General features: G+C 38.4%; 1 protein-coding gene across 3 annotated transcripts in view; it reads left to right on the top strand.

The window, feature by feature from the left end:
* Positions 1 to 17,853, top strand: part of LOC131436716 (phosphatidylinositol 3-kinase catalytic subunit type 3) — a 508,878-nt gene that overhangs the window by 168,908 nt on the left and 322,117 nt on the right. For 2 of the 3 annotated variants that reach the window (XM_058605588.1, XM_058605587.1), the window contains exon 4: positions 11,518 to 11,667. The exons of the other annotated variant lie outside the window; for it this stretch is intronic. In XM_058605588.1, the coding sequence (XP_058461571.1) occupies positions 11,518 to 11,667 (150 nt within the window). The remainder of the gene's footprint in view (positions 1 to 11,517; positions 11,668 to 17,853) is intronic. 3 annotated transcript variants of the gene reach the window in all.

The following is a 17,853-nucleotide window of genomic DNA, read 5'->3' as shown; positions in this document are numbered from 1 at the left end:
GAAATTGGTTATTTTTTTTTATTCAATATTATAATATAATTTTAAGGTACACTGTTTAAGCTCTAAGATGCCAAGGATATTTAATAATCTTAATTACGACTATATTAAAACTAGAATAGTATCATTATGTAATGCCGGTGAATTGGATATTGCATGAGGGTCTTCCATATGGCGTTTGCAAATATCCATGTTGGGCGCATCCTTCGGTCCGTGTGGGTCCGCGGGAAACACCCCCAGGCTACGAAGGTCTGGCGGGTGGCTCGCATGCTGGTTTTCGACTGGAGCGGTCTTCCGTGGATGATGATGGTGATGTTACGGAAGAGAATGAAAAAAAAGTAAATATTGTGGAAACGAGGTAAAAAAGGGGATGTGGGAACAAAATGTCTGAAAACGATAGAGATCTAATTAGTTGCCATCGAGATGGTGAAGAGACAGGGAAGGGGGAACGAAAAAGTTAGTGACAAAAAAAAGATCTTGTTCGTTCCAATGAAGATGGTGGACAGGGACGGGGATCGAGAGAATCGGGCGGATGTTAGTGTCGAACCTGTAGGTGGAGTTTATACTTTCTGAACGAGGATAATCACATTACACTTGTATATCAATGTGTTTAAGGTACTGGTATATGAGAAGCATATATGAACTATCCCGACTCGCCAACACATCCCGAACCGGAACCTCAGGCGGTCTACCTCGGGCCCTAAGGTGAAGAGACAGGGAAGGGGGAACGAAAAAGTTAGTGACAAAAAAAGATCTTGTTAGTTCCAATGAAGATGGTGGACAGGGACGGGGATCGAGAGAATCGGGCGGATGTTAGTGTCGAACCTGTAGGTGGAGTTTATACTTTCTGAACGAGGATAATCACATTACACTTGTATATCAATGTGTTTAAGGTACTGGTATATGAGAAGCATATATGAACTATCCCGACTCGCCAACACATCCCGAACCGGAACCTCAGGCGGTCCACCTCGGGCCCTAAGATTCCAGTAGCTTCGACCTGGTGTCACGATACTCTACGCACGACATGCTCGATGTCCTGATAACCGTCGCCACAGGTGCAGAGACCGCTCTCCGCAAGCCCAACACGCCGGAGATGTGCATTAAAGGTGTAGTGATTTGACATGAGCCGCGACATAACACGAATGAAATCGCGACTCACGTTCATCCCCCTGAACCAAGGTTTCGTCGATACCCTAGGGATAATGGAATGCAGCCATCGTCCCAGTTCGCCATTGTTCCATGAAGTTTGCCAACTTTCGAGAGTTTTCTGACGAGAGATACTGAAAAATTCATTGAAGCAGATTGGTCTTTCATAAATATCACCTTCCAATGCGCCCACTTTAGCCAATGAGTCTGCCTTTTCATTTCCCGGAATGGACTGTTCGTGACAATGAAATAATGGTCTTTGGGCAAGGTTTCAATGATCTCGAGGGTGTACTGAATAGCAGCTAATTCTGCGACGTAAACTGAAGCCCGATCACTGAGTTTGTAAGAAGCGGTGATGTTTTGATTGAAGATGCCGAAGCCTGTGGACCTGTCGATGTTTGATCCGTCAGTGTAAAACACCTTTTCACAGTTGACTGTTCTAAATTTATTATAGAAAATATTTGGGGCCACTTGAGGGCGCACATGATCCGGAATTCCACGAATTTCTTCTCTCATGGATGTGTCGAAAAACACAGTAGAATCAGAAGTATCCAAGAAATGAGCACGGTTGGAAACAAACGAAGAAGGATTAATATTCTGAGCCATGTAATCAAAATACAAGGACATAAAACGGGTTTGAGAATTGAGCTCGACAAGCCTTTCGAAGTTTTCAATCACCATCGGATTCAAGATATCGCATCGGATAAGCAATCAATGAGAGATCCCAGAATCGATTTTTCAACGGTAATACGCCCGCGAGCACTTCGAGACTCATCGTATGAGTCGACTGCATGCAACCTAAGGCAATGCGCAAACAACGATACTGAATTCTTTCCAGTTTAATGAAATGGGTGTTCGCGGCGGATCGGAAGCAGAAGCATCCATATTCCATTACGGACAATATCGTTGTTTGGTAAAGCCTGATCAGGTCTCCTGGGTGGGCACCCCACCAAGTTCCGGTTATTGTGCGAAGAAAATTGATTCTCTGTTGGCATTTTTGTTTCAGATACCTAATGTGACATCCCCAGTTGCCTTTGGAGTCGAACCAGAACCCAAGATATTTAAATGTGAAGACCTGAGCTATGGTTCCACCCCCTAGTTGAAGCTGTATTTGTGCTGGTTCTCGCTTCCTTGAAAATACAACCAGCTCAGTTTTCTCCGTAGAGAACTCGATACCCATTTGAAGAGCACATGTCGACAAGTTGTCGAGGGTATCTTGCAATGGTCCTTGGAGATCGGCAGCTTTGGGTCCTATAATAGACACAACGCTGTCGTCGGCAAGTTGTCTTAGCGTGCAAGATGTGTTGATACATTCATCAATGTTGTTTACGTAAAAGTTGTATAAAAGGGGGCTTAAGCATGAGCCCTGAGGAAGACCCATGTAACTGAATCGTATTTTCGACAAATCACCATGCGCGAAATACATGTATTTCTCGGACAACAGATTATACAAAAAGTTATTCAAAATTGGTGAAAGACCATGCTGATGCAGCTTCTCAGATAGGATGTTTATGGAAACTGAATCAAAAGCCCCCTTGATGTCTAGGAAAACTGACGCCATTTGTTCTTTACGAGCAAATGCCATTTGAATTTCGGTTGAGAGCAACGCAAGACAATCGTTCGTTCCTTTGCCCCTGCGGAAGCCGAATTGTGTATCTGAAAGTAAGCCATTAGTCTCGACCCAATTGTCTAGACGAAACAGAATCATTTTTTCGAACAATTTCCGGATACAGGAAAGCATAGCAATCGGCCGATACGAATTGTGATCGGAGGCTGGATTCCCTGGTTTTTGAATGGCGATAACTCTTACTTGTCTCCAGTCATATGGGACAATATTATCCTCAAGAAGCCTTTTGAATAAATTCAATAAGCGCTTTTTGGCAGAGTCAGGAAAATTTTTCAACAAGTTGAATTTGATTTTGTCTAACCCCGGAGCTTTATTGTTTCACGATAAAAGCGCAAGTGAGAACTCGACCATCGAAAAAGGTGTTTCGTTTCTGTTAGATGAGGCGACGCGCATGATCGTCTGTTCCGGAACAGAGTCAGGACATACTTTTTTTTAGCGAAATCGAATATCCAGCGGTTAGAATATTCTTCGCTTTCGTTCGTGGTGTTTTTGTTGCGCATTCGTCGGGCTGTGTTCCAAAGAGTACTCATTGATGTTTCTCTCGATAATCCGTCTACGAATCGACGCCAATAATCGCTTTTCTTCGCTTTAATCAAGCTTTTCATCTTAGCGTCTGATGCCGCGTAGTTTCTAAAATTATCAGGTGTTCCGTTTTTCCTAAACTCGACAAATGATGAAGTTCTCTCCGCGTTTAATTCTGAGCATTCTTTGTCCCACCACGGGTTGGGAGGACGGATGTAAGTTTTCGCGCCGGGTACACGTTTCGTCTGAGCTTGAGTCGCGGTGTCGAGAATCAAGCCAGCCAAAAACGTGTACTCTTCCTTCGGAGGATGTTCTTGTGTTGTTTCTAGTTTCTCAGATATCGAATTTGTGTAGCATTTCCAATCAATATTTCGTGTGAGGTCATACGAAACATTGATTGTCTCCGATAGTCTTAATCCGTAGGCGATTGAAATCACGATAGGTAGATGATCGCTACCGTGGGGATCAGGGATCACCTTCCACGTGCAGTCCAACCGTAGCGATGTCGAGCAAAGGGATAAATCCAGCGCACTTGGTCTTGCTGGTGGTGCAGGAATTCGTGTCATTTCTCCCGTATTCAAGATTGTCATATTGAAGTTATCGCAGATATCATGGATCATAGCTGATCTGTTATCGTCGTGAAGACAACCCCATCCCGTACCGTGAGAGTTAAAGTCTCCTAAAACCAACTTCGGTGCGGGAAAGAGCTCAATGATATCACTGAGCCGCTGATGCCCAGCCGAGGCTCTTGGCGGAATATATATGGAAGCAATGCAAAGATCCTTGCCTTTGATTGTGACATGACATGCGACAACTTCAATACCTGGTATCGATGGGAGGTTAAAGCGATAGAAAGAATAGCACTTTTTGATCCCTAAAAGTACTTCTCCATAGGGATCATCTCGATCCAGACGAATAATGTTAAAATCGTGGAAGTTTAAGGGTATTTCAGAAGTTAGCCAAGTTTCGCACAATGCAAATGCGTCACATTTCAGATTATTTACTAGAAATTTGAAAGGATCTATTTTTGGGATGATACTTCTACAATTCCACTGTATAACAGTGATTGTATCCGTGACCTCGGTGGGTGACTTAGCCATCGAAGGATACGATCGCTGAAAGAAGGGGCCATTTTGCAGTCAACTGCTTCAAGAATGTTTTAACTGTAGGAATAAAAGCCATTATCAAGCTTTTAAGAGGTTCAGAAATATTGAAAGTAGACATGATCCAGTCCACAATATCAGAGAATTTAACAAACCCAGTATTTGGTAAATTCTCTGACTGATCTTTAGGGACTTTCGGGGGTTTTGAGGTCCCAAGAAGTGATGGAAATTCTTGCTCGGAATTCAATTTTCCAAGGCCTGGAGCTTTTTTATCTGGTTTTTTGCCATCACTACCAGTTGTTGTAATTTTTCGAGTCCCATCAGAGGACATCTTCGAACCCTTACTAGGGAGCTTTTGAGAGGATTTATTTCTTCTCTTTCTAATTGATGAGCTATAAGGGACAGCCGAAGATGTACCTTCGAGGGGATCATCATATTCGCTCTCGTCAGTTACAAGTAAGCGTAAGGATTTTCGGTAGGTGGCGTAGCACATTTCAACCTTACGCAATTTGTACACGGGACAATCCTTACGCAATTTGTACACGGGACAATCAGAGATGTCGTGCGGCCTCTCCTTACAATAGAGACACTTTTCATTGTCTCCACTGCAGGAGTTATCCGCATGACTCCCTCTACACTTTATACACCGGGATTTATTGCAACAATGGGATGCTGTATGTCCCAATTGTTTGCAATTGGTGCAGTTTATGACCCGCGGTACATAAAGACGAACAGGTAAACGAACTCGGTCCAGGAGGACGTAATTAGGCAAAGCCGAGCCAGCGAAAGTCACCCGATACGAGTCTGATGGGATATAGGACTTAGTCCCATCCTCAGCAGTCGATACTGAACGCAATTGCTTGCAGTCCAGTATCTTAACGTTCTTGAGTAGGGGTTTTTTAAATCCGCCTGCCCCATGCTTAAGAACGTCCTCGCAAGTCAGACTCGGATCGGTGATCACGCCGTCTATCTCGACTTCGCGAGCTGGTACGTATACGCGATACTCCCACGTGAAATTCTCACTTTGAACGATCTCATTAGCCTGTTTTGCACTGGCTAACAAGACCCTAAGCTTGTCCGGGCGTACTTTTTCAATTTTTTGTACAGTATTGTATCGCGAGGACAGGTCTTTAGAAAGTCTTAGAAGGTTCAATTTTTTACCATTCGCTTTGGTCCGGATGTAAACCGCATACGGTCCGGCCGAGAGTGCAAGCCCATCGGGATAGCTTCTAATGCGCGATTTATTGCCATCTGAAGCATCCATCTGATCATCAAGGGGAAGGTCAGGCAATTTGATATCGCCTGTCATGTCACGGACTTGTGTCCGTGCGGTCAGATTCGGGGTGCAAATGAAGTGGTATTAAACAACAGGGAAAATGAAGTTTTACTTAGCTTAAGCTCCAAAACGGTGAACGGCTGCCAATACCCAGTCCGAGGCAATGGGTAAATATTCCTTCCAGTAGAGTGCAAAAATCCTCTTTCAGGAAAAACCACTTTTTTTGTCTCTCACTACACTGTCCAATGAAACGTTTCTCTTTTTATCACTATATATATTTATCACTGTTTCTAATGTACAATGATATATACGCAGCGCCCAGCGCTGGCGCTGGCTAACGGTACCACACGCAGTGCTGCTTTACACAAGCTCACAGTCGGCCTTGAGAACGGATTAATTCGAATTATCACTGATGCAGACAATAGAATACGGAATGACCTTGATAACGGAATGAAACAATTCACCACGCGATTGGAGAAAGCCGAATTTACGTCCGATCGATCCGATAGTCACGGCACGAATGATGAAATTGGTTATGTGCCCTAGCACAAACAAGGTTAATTCCTAAATAACATTCAATGCCGACCGGCACAACTCACTCACCTACCGCTTTACGCAATTAAAGATGATCCCAAAGTATTGGCAGTGCAGGGTTTCATTCAGGAGAAAAAAATTCAAACGGAGAGGTAAGCTGCAGGTAGACAACATGTTGGTGCTAATCGCAAAGGCTGCTGCAAAGCCAATATTCGGGTCGATTCTAGTTTCAGAAGTACCTGGAGTAGTATTCCGTTTTTATATGAGAATAAGAGAGATATGAGAAAGGCATCATTATTCTACTAGGTTGATAAAAACAGGTTTTATTTAATTTCGTGAGATTTTTTGTGTTAAATTCGTAATCTTACTCTTTCTGAATTGTAAAACGAGTATATGATGGATTTTTGAGTGGAATTTACTAATAGAAATTTCAAATAATTTTCGCATTCTGTACATTCCGAAATAATTGTAAGTTTGTGAAATATAAATTTTAATATACTATCGATTATAATTGATGTCGTTTAGGATAGCGGAAAATTTAAGATATATGATTTTGTTTTTTATTACTTGTAAACAAAAATTAAGTAGTGTATATTTTTAAATTGTAATTGATTGCTTTTGCCATGGGTTAGTATATAAATTTCTTATATTTTTACGTTCTGTTCCTTGTTGTATGAAGCCATTGGAATTATAGAAAATTTTTGTATTATCGCAAAACTTATTTTATTAGAAAAATTCAAATTCTACGTCTCTATGAAATAGATGTAATCAACACGGATGGTAATTTTAAAATTGTGAACTCTCCGATCTTCTACCGATTTTTTTAGGTTCTACGTAAAACCTAAAACAAAATCAGAATTTTAGTAGTTATCAATTGCGTTTGGGTTGTGCATAAAAATTGTTTAAATCTTTTGTCAAATTTTGTGAGTATATTAACCAAAATTTTTTAAGATTGTCCGTTACATCAGAGGTTTAGTTATTTTTGTAAATTTTGTTCGTAACAAAATTCCAACTAAAATAATAAAAAAATATATGTCACGTAAAAGTTTCGTTTTGATTTTGTTTGGCAAAGTTTTCCCAAATCCTCCGTATTTGTAGTAAATTTCTTGAGATTCTTTGAACGGATATATAATTTTGATTATCAATACATTGTTTCTGGTAATAATTCCAATATTTTGGAGTAGAAAAAAGTACATGTCATCGCCTTGATTTTTAAGTTATATACAAACATGTGAAAAAAAAATTAAAAATACATATATATATATATATACATATAAATGTATATATAAAAATTCATCGATTTTTTAAGGTTTTCTTTTGATAGTGCAAGAATGATAAATGAACAAGAATTGTAGCTGGTATCACTAGCAATCGAATGATGTGTAAAAATATATAGGTCATTGCTTTGAATTTCGAGGTATTTACGATCATTGTAAAAAGTCTCATCTTTTCTGAGGTCATCTATCTACATTTTTCATTATAACTTTGGGTAAAGAATCCTATTTTTCGTTTTTTTTTTTCAGTGTATTTTATCGCTGGAAGTAGTACCTTTCCAATGATGAGCAAAGTTGGTTGACTAACAACAAAGTTATGACTCGGTGAAGTTGAAGTGTTCAATATTTTCTATGCGGTGTTTATGCCAAAGGATAGAAAATTGGAAAGCAGTTAGGGCATTTTGGGCGCGTGTAAAAACCGGGAATGGGAAAAATCAAATTTTCATTTGATTCCCTTTACCAATCGTTTGATACAAAGTTTTCGAGTCAATCTACGAACATCACAAAATTCGAGGGTGTAAAATTTATTGATATTCGTTGAAAAACAGCTGAGCTATGACAGCTCGAAGTTGCAGTGCCTGGCTTGGTATTTGGAGTGATAAGTTTGAGGTTCTGTACTACGCGAAAGGTCTGCTCTCATTACTGGCACCTGCTGCTCCCGACGATCGTAGTCCAAATCAACGCACGACTTGAGTGTTTGAGGTTTTATATCACGCAAAAGATATGTTTTCATTGCCGACTGTTCTTACTGAAGACCGAAGCTCAAATGAAAGCCCGCCCTGAGTATTTGAGGTTTTGTACCACGCAAAAGTTATGCTTTCATTGCCGACTGGTCCTTCTGACGACCGAAGTTCAAATGAGAACACGACCTAGGCGTTTTACGCTATATATTTGGTTTGTTCTTACTGGTGTTGGTGAGAGAATCTCATCTCGACATCTGTTCCGTCTGAAGCACTAGAAGAAATGAACGATTATCAATCAAAGTTTACCTTCTATATTCGTTTAGTAGATAATCGGAACTGATATGTGACTTACTACCTCAAAACCGTCGTCCGGGTGCGAACAGGCAAGCAAGCGTGATGAATTTTCGTCATTATTTTCAAAAGTTTTATATAGCTTTGTTTTTCAGTTATTTATGGTTATCTCATGTTGTTGAAAGTTTAATCACGAATTCTTTCTTTTTTCTTTCTTTGTTTCAATTATAGAGGTTTCAACCTCAAGGTCATTCGCCTCTTCGGGCCAGAAAAGCTTTCTGACCCTATGTGCGGGGTTGGGGATCGAACCCAGCTGGGCTGTGTGAAAGGCATCGACTAACCCATCACGCTATACCAAAATCACAAATTCCAGATCATATTTCCGATAGCTTGTAGAAAAAATTTGTTGGGTTAAGTACATCAAGCGATATTCGCGATAAACTTCGTCCCATTCTTGGAAAGGGTAAATTTTGAAAATTCGCCTTATAGTAAAGTAAGTCGTATTCACGACAAAAAGTTCAAAATACTAACAGGTGAAAGAAATTAAACTCCCACTCCAATGATGCTCTTAGAATGTATACAACAGTAGTATATTAGTTTTGTCATGAGCCTGATATAATTTCACAAAATGCACAGGACGTAGGGGAAAAGGATGAAAATCGCGGTTTCTTTTCCTTTCTCTCTAGTTTATGGTTCCAGCTATCGAAACAAAATTAGAACTTCGTTTTTAAGCACCCTTGAACTTTACCATGCGTTTTCGTAAATTTTCTTGTAAAAGTATTATATTTATGACACTAGTTTTTTGTTTCGGTGCGCCTGTTCGTTCGTTCTGAACAATTACTTAACATAACGAATATATAAGATAAAAATAGTTTTTTTATTTAACAATATAAGTTTAAGGGTACTGCTATATTAGTTAATAAAGACAATGCAAATTGTTATACGCTATAAATATCTCAGTTAAGGTAGCGCTTCGCCGTGGTCACGGGAGTTCGCTGTCTATCCCGGGGTTTCATGCACTTTACCCAAAATTGTGAGAAAACGGGGAAGAAAACGGAAATTCCAAGAACATACGATTCAAGATAAATAATTTTTCTATCGATTCGTATATAAATTGTGCCTGATAAACGTTTTTATCGAAAGATTTCGTGCGAATAATAAAAATAAATGAGTTTTTCCTTATTTTTTCGCACGCACACAATGTCCACGCATGCATTGGGGTGTGCAAAATGTCACATGCGGTAGACGCCAACAACATTTCTTTTGTTTTCGTTGTTTGTTCTCTCTGCGTAAACGTTGAATACAGATGAGTAGAAAATGTAAGTAAGTGTTACTACTTTGTAAAATAATGTCTATTCATGTTTCAGGTGAACCAGAAATCAGTAATGATTTTCATCGCTACTAGCTTTGACGCTTTGTTGGAAACGTAGCACATCCCTACATATGCGAGTTGTTTATAGCGAGAAAAGGAAAAAAGAAAACAAAATGTTTAACAAAAATCGCACGAAATCTCGCGAAAGAAAAGCTTTCTAACTAATATTTTTCGCCAAATGCATAGTAAAATCATTTACCTACAATCGTATGCTTTTGATTTTTCGTGAATCGGCTTAGTATTGAAGAAATTTGCAATTTAGGGTGAAATTTCGGCGACAAAGCAAGAGGAAGCAGTGAGTTGTCTCGCTTCGACCTGACCACGGCGAAGCGCTACCTTAAATAGCCAATATAATCATTAAACCAAAATGTCTCCACTCCCCGCTTTTCTAGAGGGAGAGGAGCTTCCATTTATGTCCTGCGATGATTGAGGGGCTCGTCTTGTCATCCATTACCGTATCGATGGTATTGTTGTTGGTTTCCGTTTTCTTTTCGTTTTCCTTGTTATTCGCAGTCTTAGGCCGGTTGCTAGTTACTGTAGATGCGCATTGTTGTACACTGATTGCAGTTGCTGGTTGGTGTGGTGGTGAAACAGGAGTACTGCGCTCACCTTGACCTTGTCTTTGGTTGAAGGTGTTCTTTTTGCAGTTTCAGTGTAAGGATTGCGTAGTATGCAGGTTGTTCACAAAACTGACATGTAATCAGCTGATTTTCATAGGTAATCGGCGTTTACATGGATGTATTCCACCTTGACTACAAATGATGTAAGATGGAATTGCTTTACGTAGTTGCATACGTGCCACTCGCACGCAATTCCGGACACGGGGGAAAGAATCCGCCATACTTCCCTTTCGATGGAAAGAACTTCACCGTACTGCGACCTATTTTCCCGAACGAACTGATCGCTGGTTTGTGAGGGAAGGTCATGCACGCGTACTTCTATGACATTGTCCACAAGGAACACAGGAATTTCGTATTTAACATTGTCACACTCAACGGTATGCACCTCTTTGTTAACTGAAGCGAATGCAATTTTTTCTCTTTCACGTTTGAACATAATGTACACACAGTTAGACGCCTTGTTTAATTGAATCTCAGCTAAATTATTATCGTCTAGATGCATTCATTCTTTAAGTAAAATTTCAATTTCGTTTGTTGCGCTTGTAATAAATACAAATTGAATTTGGTCTTGTAGGCCAAGTTTCAGGCTTTGTTAATCGTATTTGCCCATTTCGTACACTCTATTGTTCACTGCACTGTATTGTCTTTGTTTATGTCGTCTAGACCTTAAGTAATTTTCGATTGGGAACACGAACTGATATCTTTAGATTGTTCGTATCCATCGTTTCTATTCGAAGAATATTTTTCAAAAATTTTATAATGTAAAAATTTCTGGAAGGCATCAAAATAGAGTGGAATTAATTGTTCTGAAAGAATCTAATTGACAATTAGATAATTTGCAAAAAATCTAAACTCTAATGGTAAAGTAAGTTTGTAATTTGTCACTTCCACCATCATCTTTATTTTTGTATTTATTGTGGGACCTTAGAATTATTTAATTTTTAATGTAATAGTGCTCGCTCGTGTCTTGTTTACAACCCTTTAATTTTTGTACAAACTTGAGGAATTGACAGAAGTGTTTTCGAACAGTTGTTTGTTACTAAAAGCTTTAACTGTTTCATGTTTTTAGGGTTTATATGACTTGAAAATATGGCCGGAAGCTAAAGGCGATGGGAAGTATAAATCGGGAACCCCTGGAAAATACAATGAGTTTTGTAATGATCAAATGCAACGACTGTCAAAACTTGCAAAGAAACACAGGAATGGACACATAGAAAAGGTAAATGAATCATTATCGTATCATCTAACCTGCAAGTACTCACTCTTCGTTGCAATAACTTCTATCGTTTGCAAAATACAACCCCATTTAAAGCTAATCTCAAAACCGAAACCTTTAACAAAATGGATAAAAATTGCTGATTTTTCTTGCACGTACTGACGGAACGCCCCCTGTTGAATCAATCATAGTAACCCATGAGTCAGACAAAATTTGATAGCTCTATCATTCGAACTCTAACCGTGATGGCAAAAACAAAGAAGCAACTCTGCTCAGCAGTGTGCGTGTTCAAAGAATGGAACCTTGTCGCGTCTAAAAGTGACTTTGTGGACGCCGGACATAATTCGATTGACTGAACAATATTTTGCATAATTTGTTTCTAAAAATAATTTCGTAATTGACGGCTATATGTATAAAATGCTATAATAATTAAGGTGATTGAATGCTTAATTGAATGTTAAGAAATAATGTCGCTTATAAAATAAAGCAATGTAAGGTCGTTGCGTTCTTAAAGTGTTTATATATTGATGAGTATACAGCGTAGATGGTTGAGGAAATGCTGTCCAATTTAATTTACTAAGTGCATATAAAAGATAAAGGAGGAAGGACTCTTAGTGTCAATAGGATCGTAGTACTAGCCATGCAATGACTCTGTACGCTAAGAATCGGCTGCGAAGTCCGTTGAAACAGAAAGGCCAAATTCCACAAAAGAAATGTAATGCCAGGACTTTGCTTTGCATATAAAAGAAATTGTATTTGGATAGATTCAATGCGTTCTTCGTGAATAATATATGGATTCTACACTAGACGGCAATATTCCAAAATAGGTTTGACATATACTTATAATAATTCAATTGTATATGGGTCCTGGAAGTTATAACTGAGGCGTTTAATAAAGCCCAGCATAATATTTGCTGTATTGATTATGGTGTTGTAGTGTTCCACAAAAGTGAACTTGGAGTCTAACACTACCCCTAAAACACGCACAATTGGCAAGTTTCAGTTCTGTCTAAATGCAGACCCTGTTAGTCTTGACAATTCAGGGCATTTTTCAGTCTCACCTATCATCATTATCAATTAATTGAATTTTATTCATATCCTACCATGCAGATTCGTCAAAATGGAAGTTGAAAAAGATTACGTCGTCACTAACACATTTAATTGCGACGGCAAGGTTCTCTCGCAATGCGAAAATTAAAATATTGATGTAGAACACTTCTTTATACTAGTATAGGTGTCGCTTCGAAATATGCCGTAGGAAACAGGGTGAAAAATACAGATTTAAATGTTGCGAAAGGACGTCCTTCAAAAATTGTAACACAACGGTTCTAATGTATCAATTTGATACATGCCATCGAAAAGTACTGAATTCACACTAAAAGTCACAGGTTAACTTTTTTGTCAAACTGTTGACAATATTTTTTTCTACTTAAGAAGAATTAGAAACAGGTGGATAAATTCTATTTGCTTCTATAGTAAACTGAGGGCAGTAAATTTACCAAATACATTGAATACAGAAATGTGTAACATATTTTCAAATATAGCAGCTGGTTACGAATTTCCTTTGCAAGAATACCGATAATAGCAAACTCGAAGACTCAAAATCTTGACAACAGTTTTTTTCGATATGGTAATGGATTTTTTCAGCGTCAAGGACAATTTTTCTTACGTGTAAGTGTAACGAAGTTACAACTTGGTCAGTATTATCTGTACTGGTGAAGAAAATTCGAATCTCGTTAAATTCAATCAGTTCCACCTAAAATCCTCATGCTAAGGACACTTGATGATGATGATGGTCCTGCCTCATACCCCTACAAAGGTGTGAGCTGGAGGATTTATCCAAATCTAAATCTAAATGAAATCTAATCACCCCTGTAACGAGAACACCGAACATCCTGATTTGCAAGAATTGTATGTTTTCTTGTGCTCATTTCAAAGAAAAACAGGTCAATTAGACCTTTGACCTCTCTCCTCCCTTGTGATATACACTTACTACATATTTCCCCTGGAAATACTTCTTCTGAGACAAGAGTATTATCTGTAATGGTCAAGAATTCGACTCCTCGTAAAATTCGATCAGTTCCATCTAAAATCCTCCTGCTAGGGACACTTGCTACTCCTTCCACTCACATGAAAATACACTTACGATTACTTTCCAAGTGCCATAACCATCTTAGAAAAATACGTTCAACGGTGGTCCTTCGTAGGTCGAATACGTTGGATCATTGGTCCAATGAACCTTCAATCAATCGTTCAACGGGAGGAAAACACGGGATATTCGTTTGCCGATTTTGAAACAGACCGTTGAACCGAATACCATTTTTTTCGTTCAACAAACCCGGCAGACAGGGGTCCATTGTTGAGCCATTTTGAATATGAGGAGTTGGAACCTTGTTGGACTAGTTTTGCTGGAGAATTTCTAAAGCTTTTTGCACTTTTTTTCAAACTAACACCACATACCTGTACAATTCTTCTACTTCACGAAGAATAACAACAAATTTTATATCTATATGAAGGTAACACCTAATTTTGACACTATTTTTGCAAGAGAAAAAACAACAAACCGACCCAGCAAACTGAACGAATATTTCGTGCAGTATGTAGTTGAACAAGCGCTCAACAACTAACAAAATAGAACCGCTTATTGAGAGGGAAGTATCTGTACCAAGTTTGGTTGAAATCTGTTTAATTAATCCGGAGTTGTGCTGGATCATATGATCATTTATTTTTTACATTTTATTTTGAAGTTGAGATTTGTACCAACTTGATTCCAAAATCCGATTCGGGTTAAAAAGTGTTCTATAATTCTAAACATAATTAATGTTTCTATGCGGATTAAGAAATAAAGTATTCCCATTTTTATATCCTCATAAACTTATGCCGACGATAGTTGTGGGGTATTTCAATACAGATGCTTTAAAACAAGATAATATGAAATTCAATTTGTAAGCAAGTATAGGAAGTTGGATATGAAATCTGCTACTTCATAAACTACTACGCTTGGAGGCACATGTATTGATCTCGTATTTGATTAGAACTTCAATATATAAAGCCGTAGATATATTTCATACATTTTATATCATAGGCCTATTGTATGATCGATCAACCCAGCGAATTAATAATTCATTCAGGGCATATCTGGAGAGGGGTGGGGGGAGGTCAAAGGGGGCACCCGCTCCGGGCACAACATTTTAGTGGGCGGCACATCAATCTTTGGAACCTTTTTTGTCGTGAATACGACTTACTTTACTATGGGGTTCCTTTTCAAAATTTACCCTCTGAGAGAGTGATAAGTTTTTGATCGTGAATATCTCTTGTTGTATCTAACGAATCAACATAATTTTTGCTACATGCTATCGGAAATATGATCACAATTTTATGATAAAATTTTCAGTTGTGTGACATAATCGCAAATAGTTCAAAATTCAACTTTTCTGAAATGTTTGGCATAAACGAGTATCAAAGAGGATAATTCATAAGGCGCGTTTGCCTTTCTCGTATTTTGAAAGCTCATAGCTCAGTGATCTGTGGATGGATTTATATAATCTAACTACCATTAGAATCGAAATTTTTCAACTTAAACGTGTATAGCAAAAACATTGAAATATTTCAATAGTGCACTATTGAAAAACCTATCTCATTTGACCCATGTCAACACCAGCCAATCAAAACGCGCTCTGAGGAAGAGAACAGAATATCTGCTGCTGTACAACAAATCGTTCGAGAAAAATGTTCCAAAAAGTGATGAATATCGTAGTGAGTTCTTCAATTTGGTCCTTCTGAATGCTAGAAACGAATCCCTACAGCATATTGATAGTTTCTTCCAATAAATTATGCAAATCCGAAATGAAATAATCGACATTAAAATTCTGTATGCGGCTATTTTTATAGCCGTTAGGACCGCCCATTAGTGAAAAAGCAACAAACGAAATCACGTAAAAGAAAGCTCCTAACAAAAATTGAATCAGTTTGGATCCCATCGCCAATGCGAGCAGATGTATTTTGTGCCGTTTGCAAAGCTAGTTTCGCTTCCGACAAGAGCGATTACGTCACAGCTGCTAGTCATTTGCATGAATGAAAAAGCAACGGTGGAGAGCATTACACCAAATCAGCCGTTCTAATGGCTCTAAAAGTTTTCTGAAGAATTATTAGGATTTGTTGTTCGCAAATCGAAAGGAAATATCCTCAGTTAAGTGTAAATCTAGAACAGTTTGGTTAGATTTGTGCACTTTTCGCTGTGTGGAATTCACAGTAATCGAGATCAAGTGAAGCCTTCTTTGTTTTTGCGAAAAATGTGGAAAAGGGGAATGCTTGCATAATTCATACAATTGATCAACTAATTGATATTCGGAAGTGTTAAGGAACATGTCAGTTGTTCTCATATTCACGACATCCAGTTATGTCTCAGACATTACCCACCCACCTTTTTTTTGTTCGTTCAAGTCATCTTTTCGGAGATGGGGTTCACCTTTTTTTGTTCACTAAACCATGGGAGCGACAAATCTTATTCTGCCCCGGGCGCCAAATTTTCGCGTCTCTGTTTTCATTAGAAGATTATAATCGGTTGTGAACGTTATACCTACGCCAACCATATCAGTATCTCATCCACGGACAACAGGTCAGCTTGGAAATAAATGACGGAAGTTAGCGGCATCCATCGGAATTCTAGTTCAACTCGTCACTCTTCAACGAAGGTTTTTTTTAGAAACTCCATTATTTTGTTATAAAGACCTATAAAAATTACTTCGCAATATTTAATTCTGTGTCATAATGTTTGATGTAACTTACCCGTACTATAGTGAAGGTGCATCGATTCAAATTCTAGTAGTGGAGAAGGAGAATGCTTGCACAATTTACACAATCAATCAACTAACTGATATTCGGAAGTGTCAAGGAAGCGACACAGCTGAAAAGTAAAGTGCTTTTAAACTTTTGGAAACACGCTTGGCTGCCTGTTAGGAACTGGACGTCGTGGTGAGGGCTTTCCGCCATCAGACCTTCTGCGAGGTGTAAAGCATCATTTGGATTGGTTTCCGCAACTGAATTATAAAACTGAATCCAGAACCTGGATGCTGGTGTTTGTTTTTTTTATTTATTGTCCAGTAGCGTTAGATAAGATAACTTTTAAATTCGCTACGTCCGATTTTACAATTGACAGAAACATTTATTTTAATCTAACACCTAATACTACTTCACTAACAACAAAAAGAAATTATCTATTTCGGTTCCAACAATCGATGCAGCCACTTTTAAAAATTGATTCTGAAGCAGAACGTTTTACGTGTTGAACAGTCGTTCGTACCGCACGCAAATAGCTCTTGGCTCCGGAAAAAAGTACGGGTGTGTAATGTCAGAGACATAACTGGATGTCGTGAATACGAATAAAACTGACATGATTTCTTTACACATTCGAATTGATAGTTGATCGATTGTGTGAATTGCGAAACTTTCCCCCTTTTCACTACTAAAATTTTAAACGATTTTTGACGTCGATTATCTCATTTCAGATTTGCATATTTCATTGAAAGAAACTATCAAGATGCTGTACAGGATTCATTTCTGCCTTTTGGAAGGACTAAATTGTGGAATTCTCTACACGAGCAAAATTCCGATTCTTGAAATGAGCTAAACGAGTCATGATTTGGGGAAAAAATATATATTTTCATGTTATGATAATACACCATGATTAAAATTTCTCGGATCATGATCCATTCGGACTGATTTCGATGAAATTTAAACGTAACGCACTTGAAGTTGTTGTGTATAACTTCAGGCGTGTTTCTGCTACGATGGTAATTTATGCAACATAAATTCAGGCGTTATGGGTGATTTGTGCAACGTTGGTCATTTTTGCAATATGAATTCAGTGAAAAGCACGAGGAACTTCTTTTAAAATGAAAATATTCTGTGTTTCCTTGCGTTCATTACTTCAAATGAAAAGTGTAGCCGTGCTGAGTCTCTTACGATGTCAATTTTTTTATTTTTGATGTTCACTAAACTGATGATTTCTACTTTCGATTTGCAAGAAGTAATCTATTCTTTCGATTCTTTAGATAACATTTAGAGGCTGATTTTATATAATGTTGTCCTCTTTTCGTTTCTTGTTTTCTTTCTCTCCAATGCAAACGACCAGCAGCTGATGCAATCGTTCTTGCTTGAATTGAAACTAGCTTTGCGAACAAACCGACA

Source organism: Malaya genurostris, chromosome 3 (genome assembly GCF_030247185.1).
Source record: "Malaya genurostris strain Urasoe2022 chromosome 3, Malgen_1.1, whole genome shotgun sequence".
Classification (NCBI taxonomy): Eukaryota; Metazoa; Arthropoda; class Insecta; order Diptera; family Culicidae; genus Malaya; species Malaya genurostris.
This window is presented reverse-complemented; position numbering and strand designations above follow the sequence as displayed.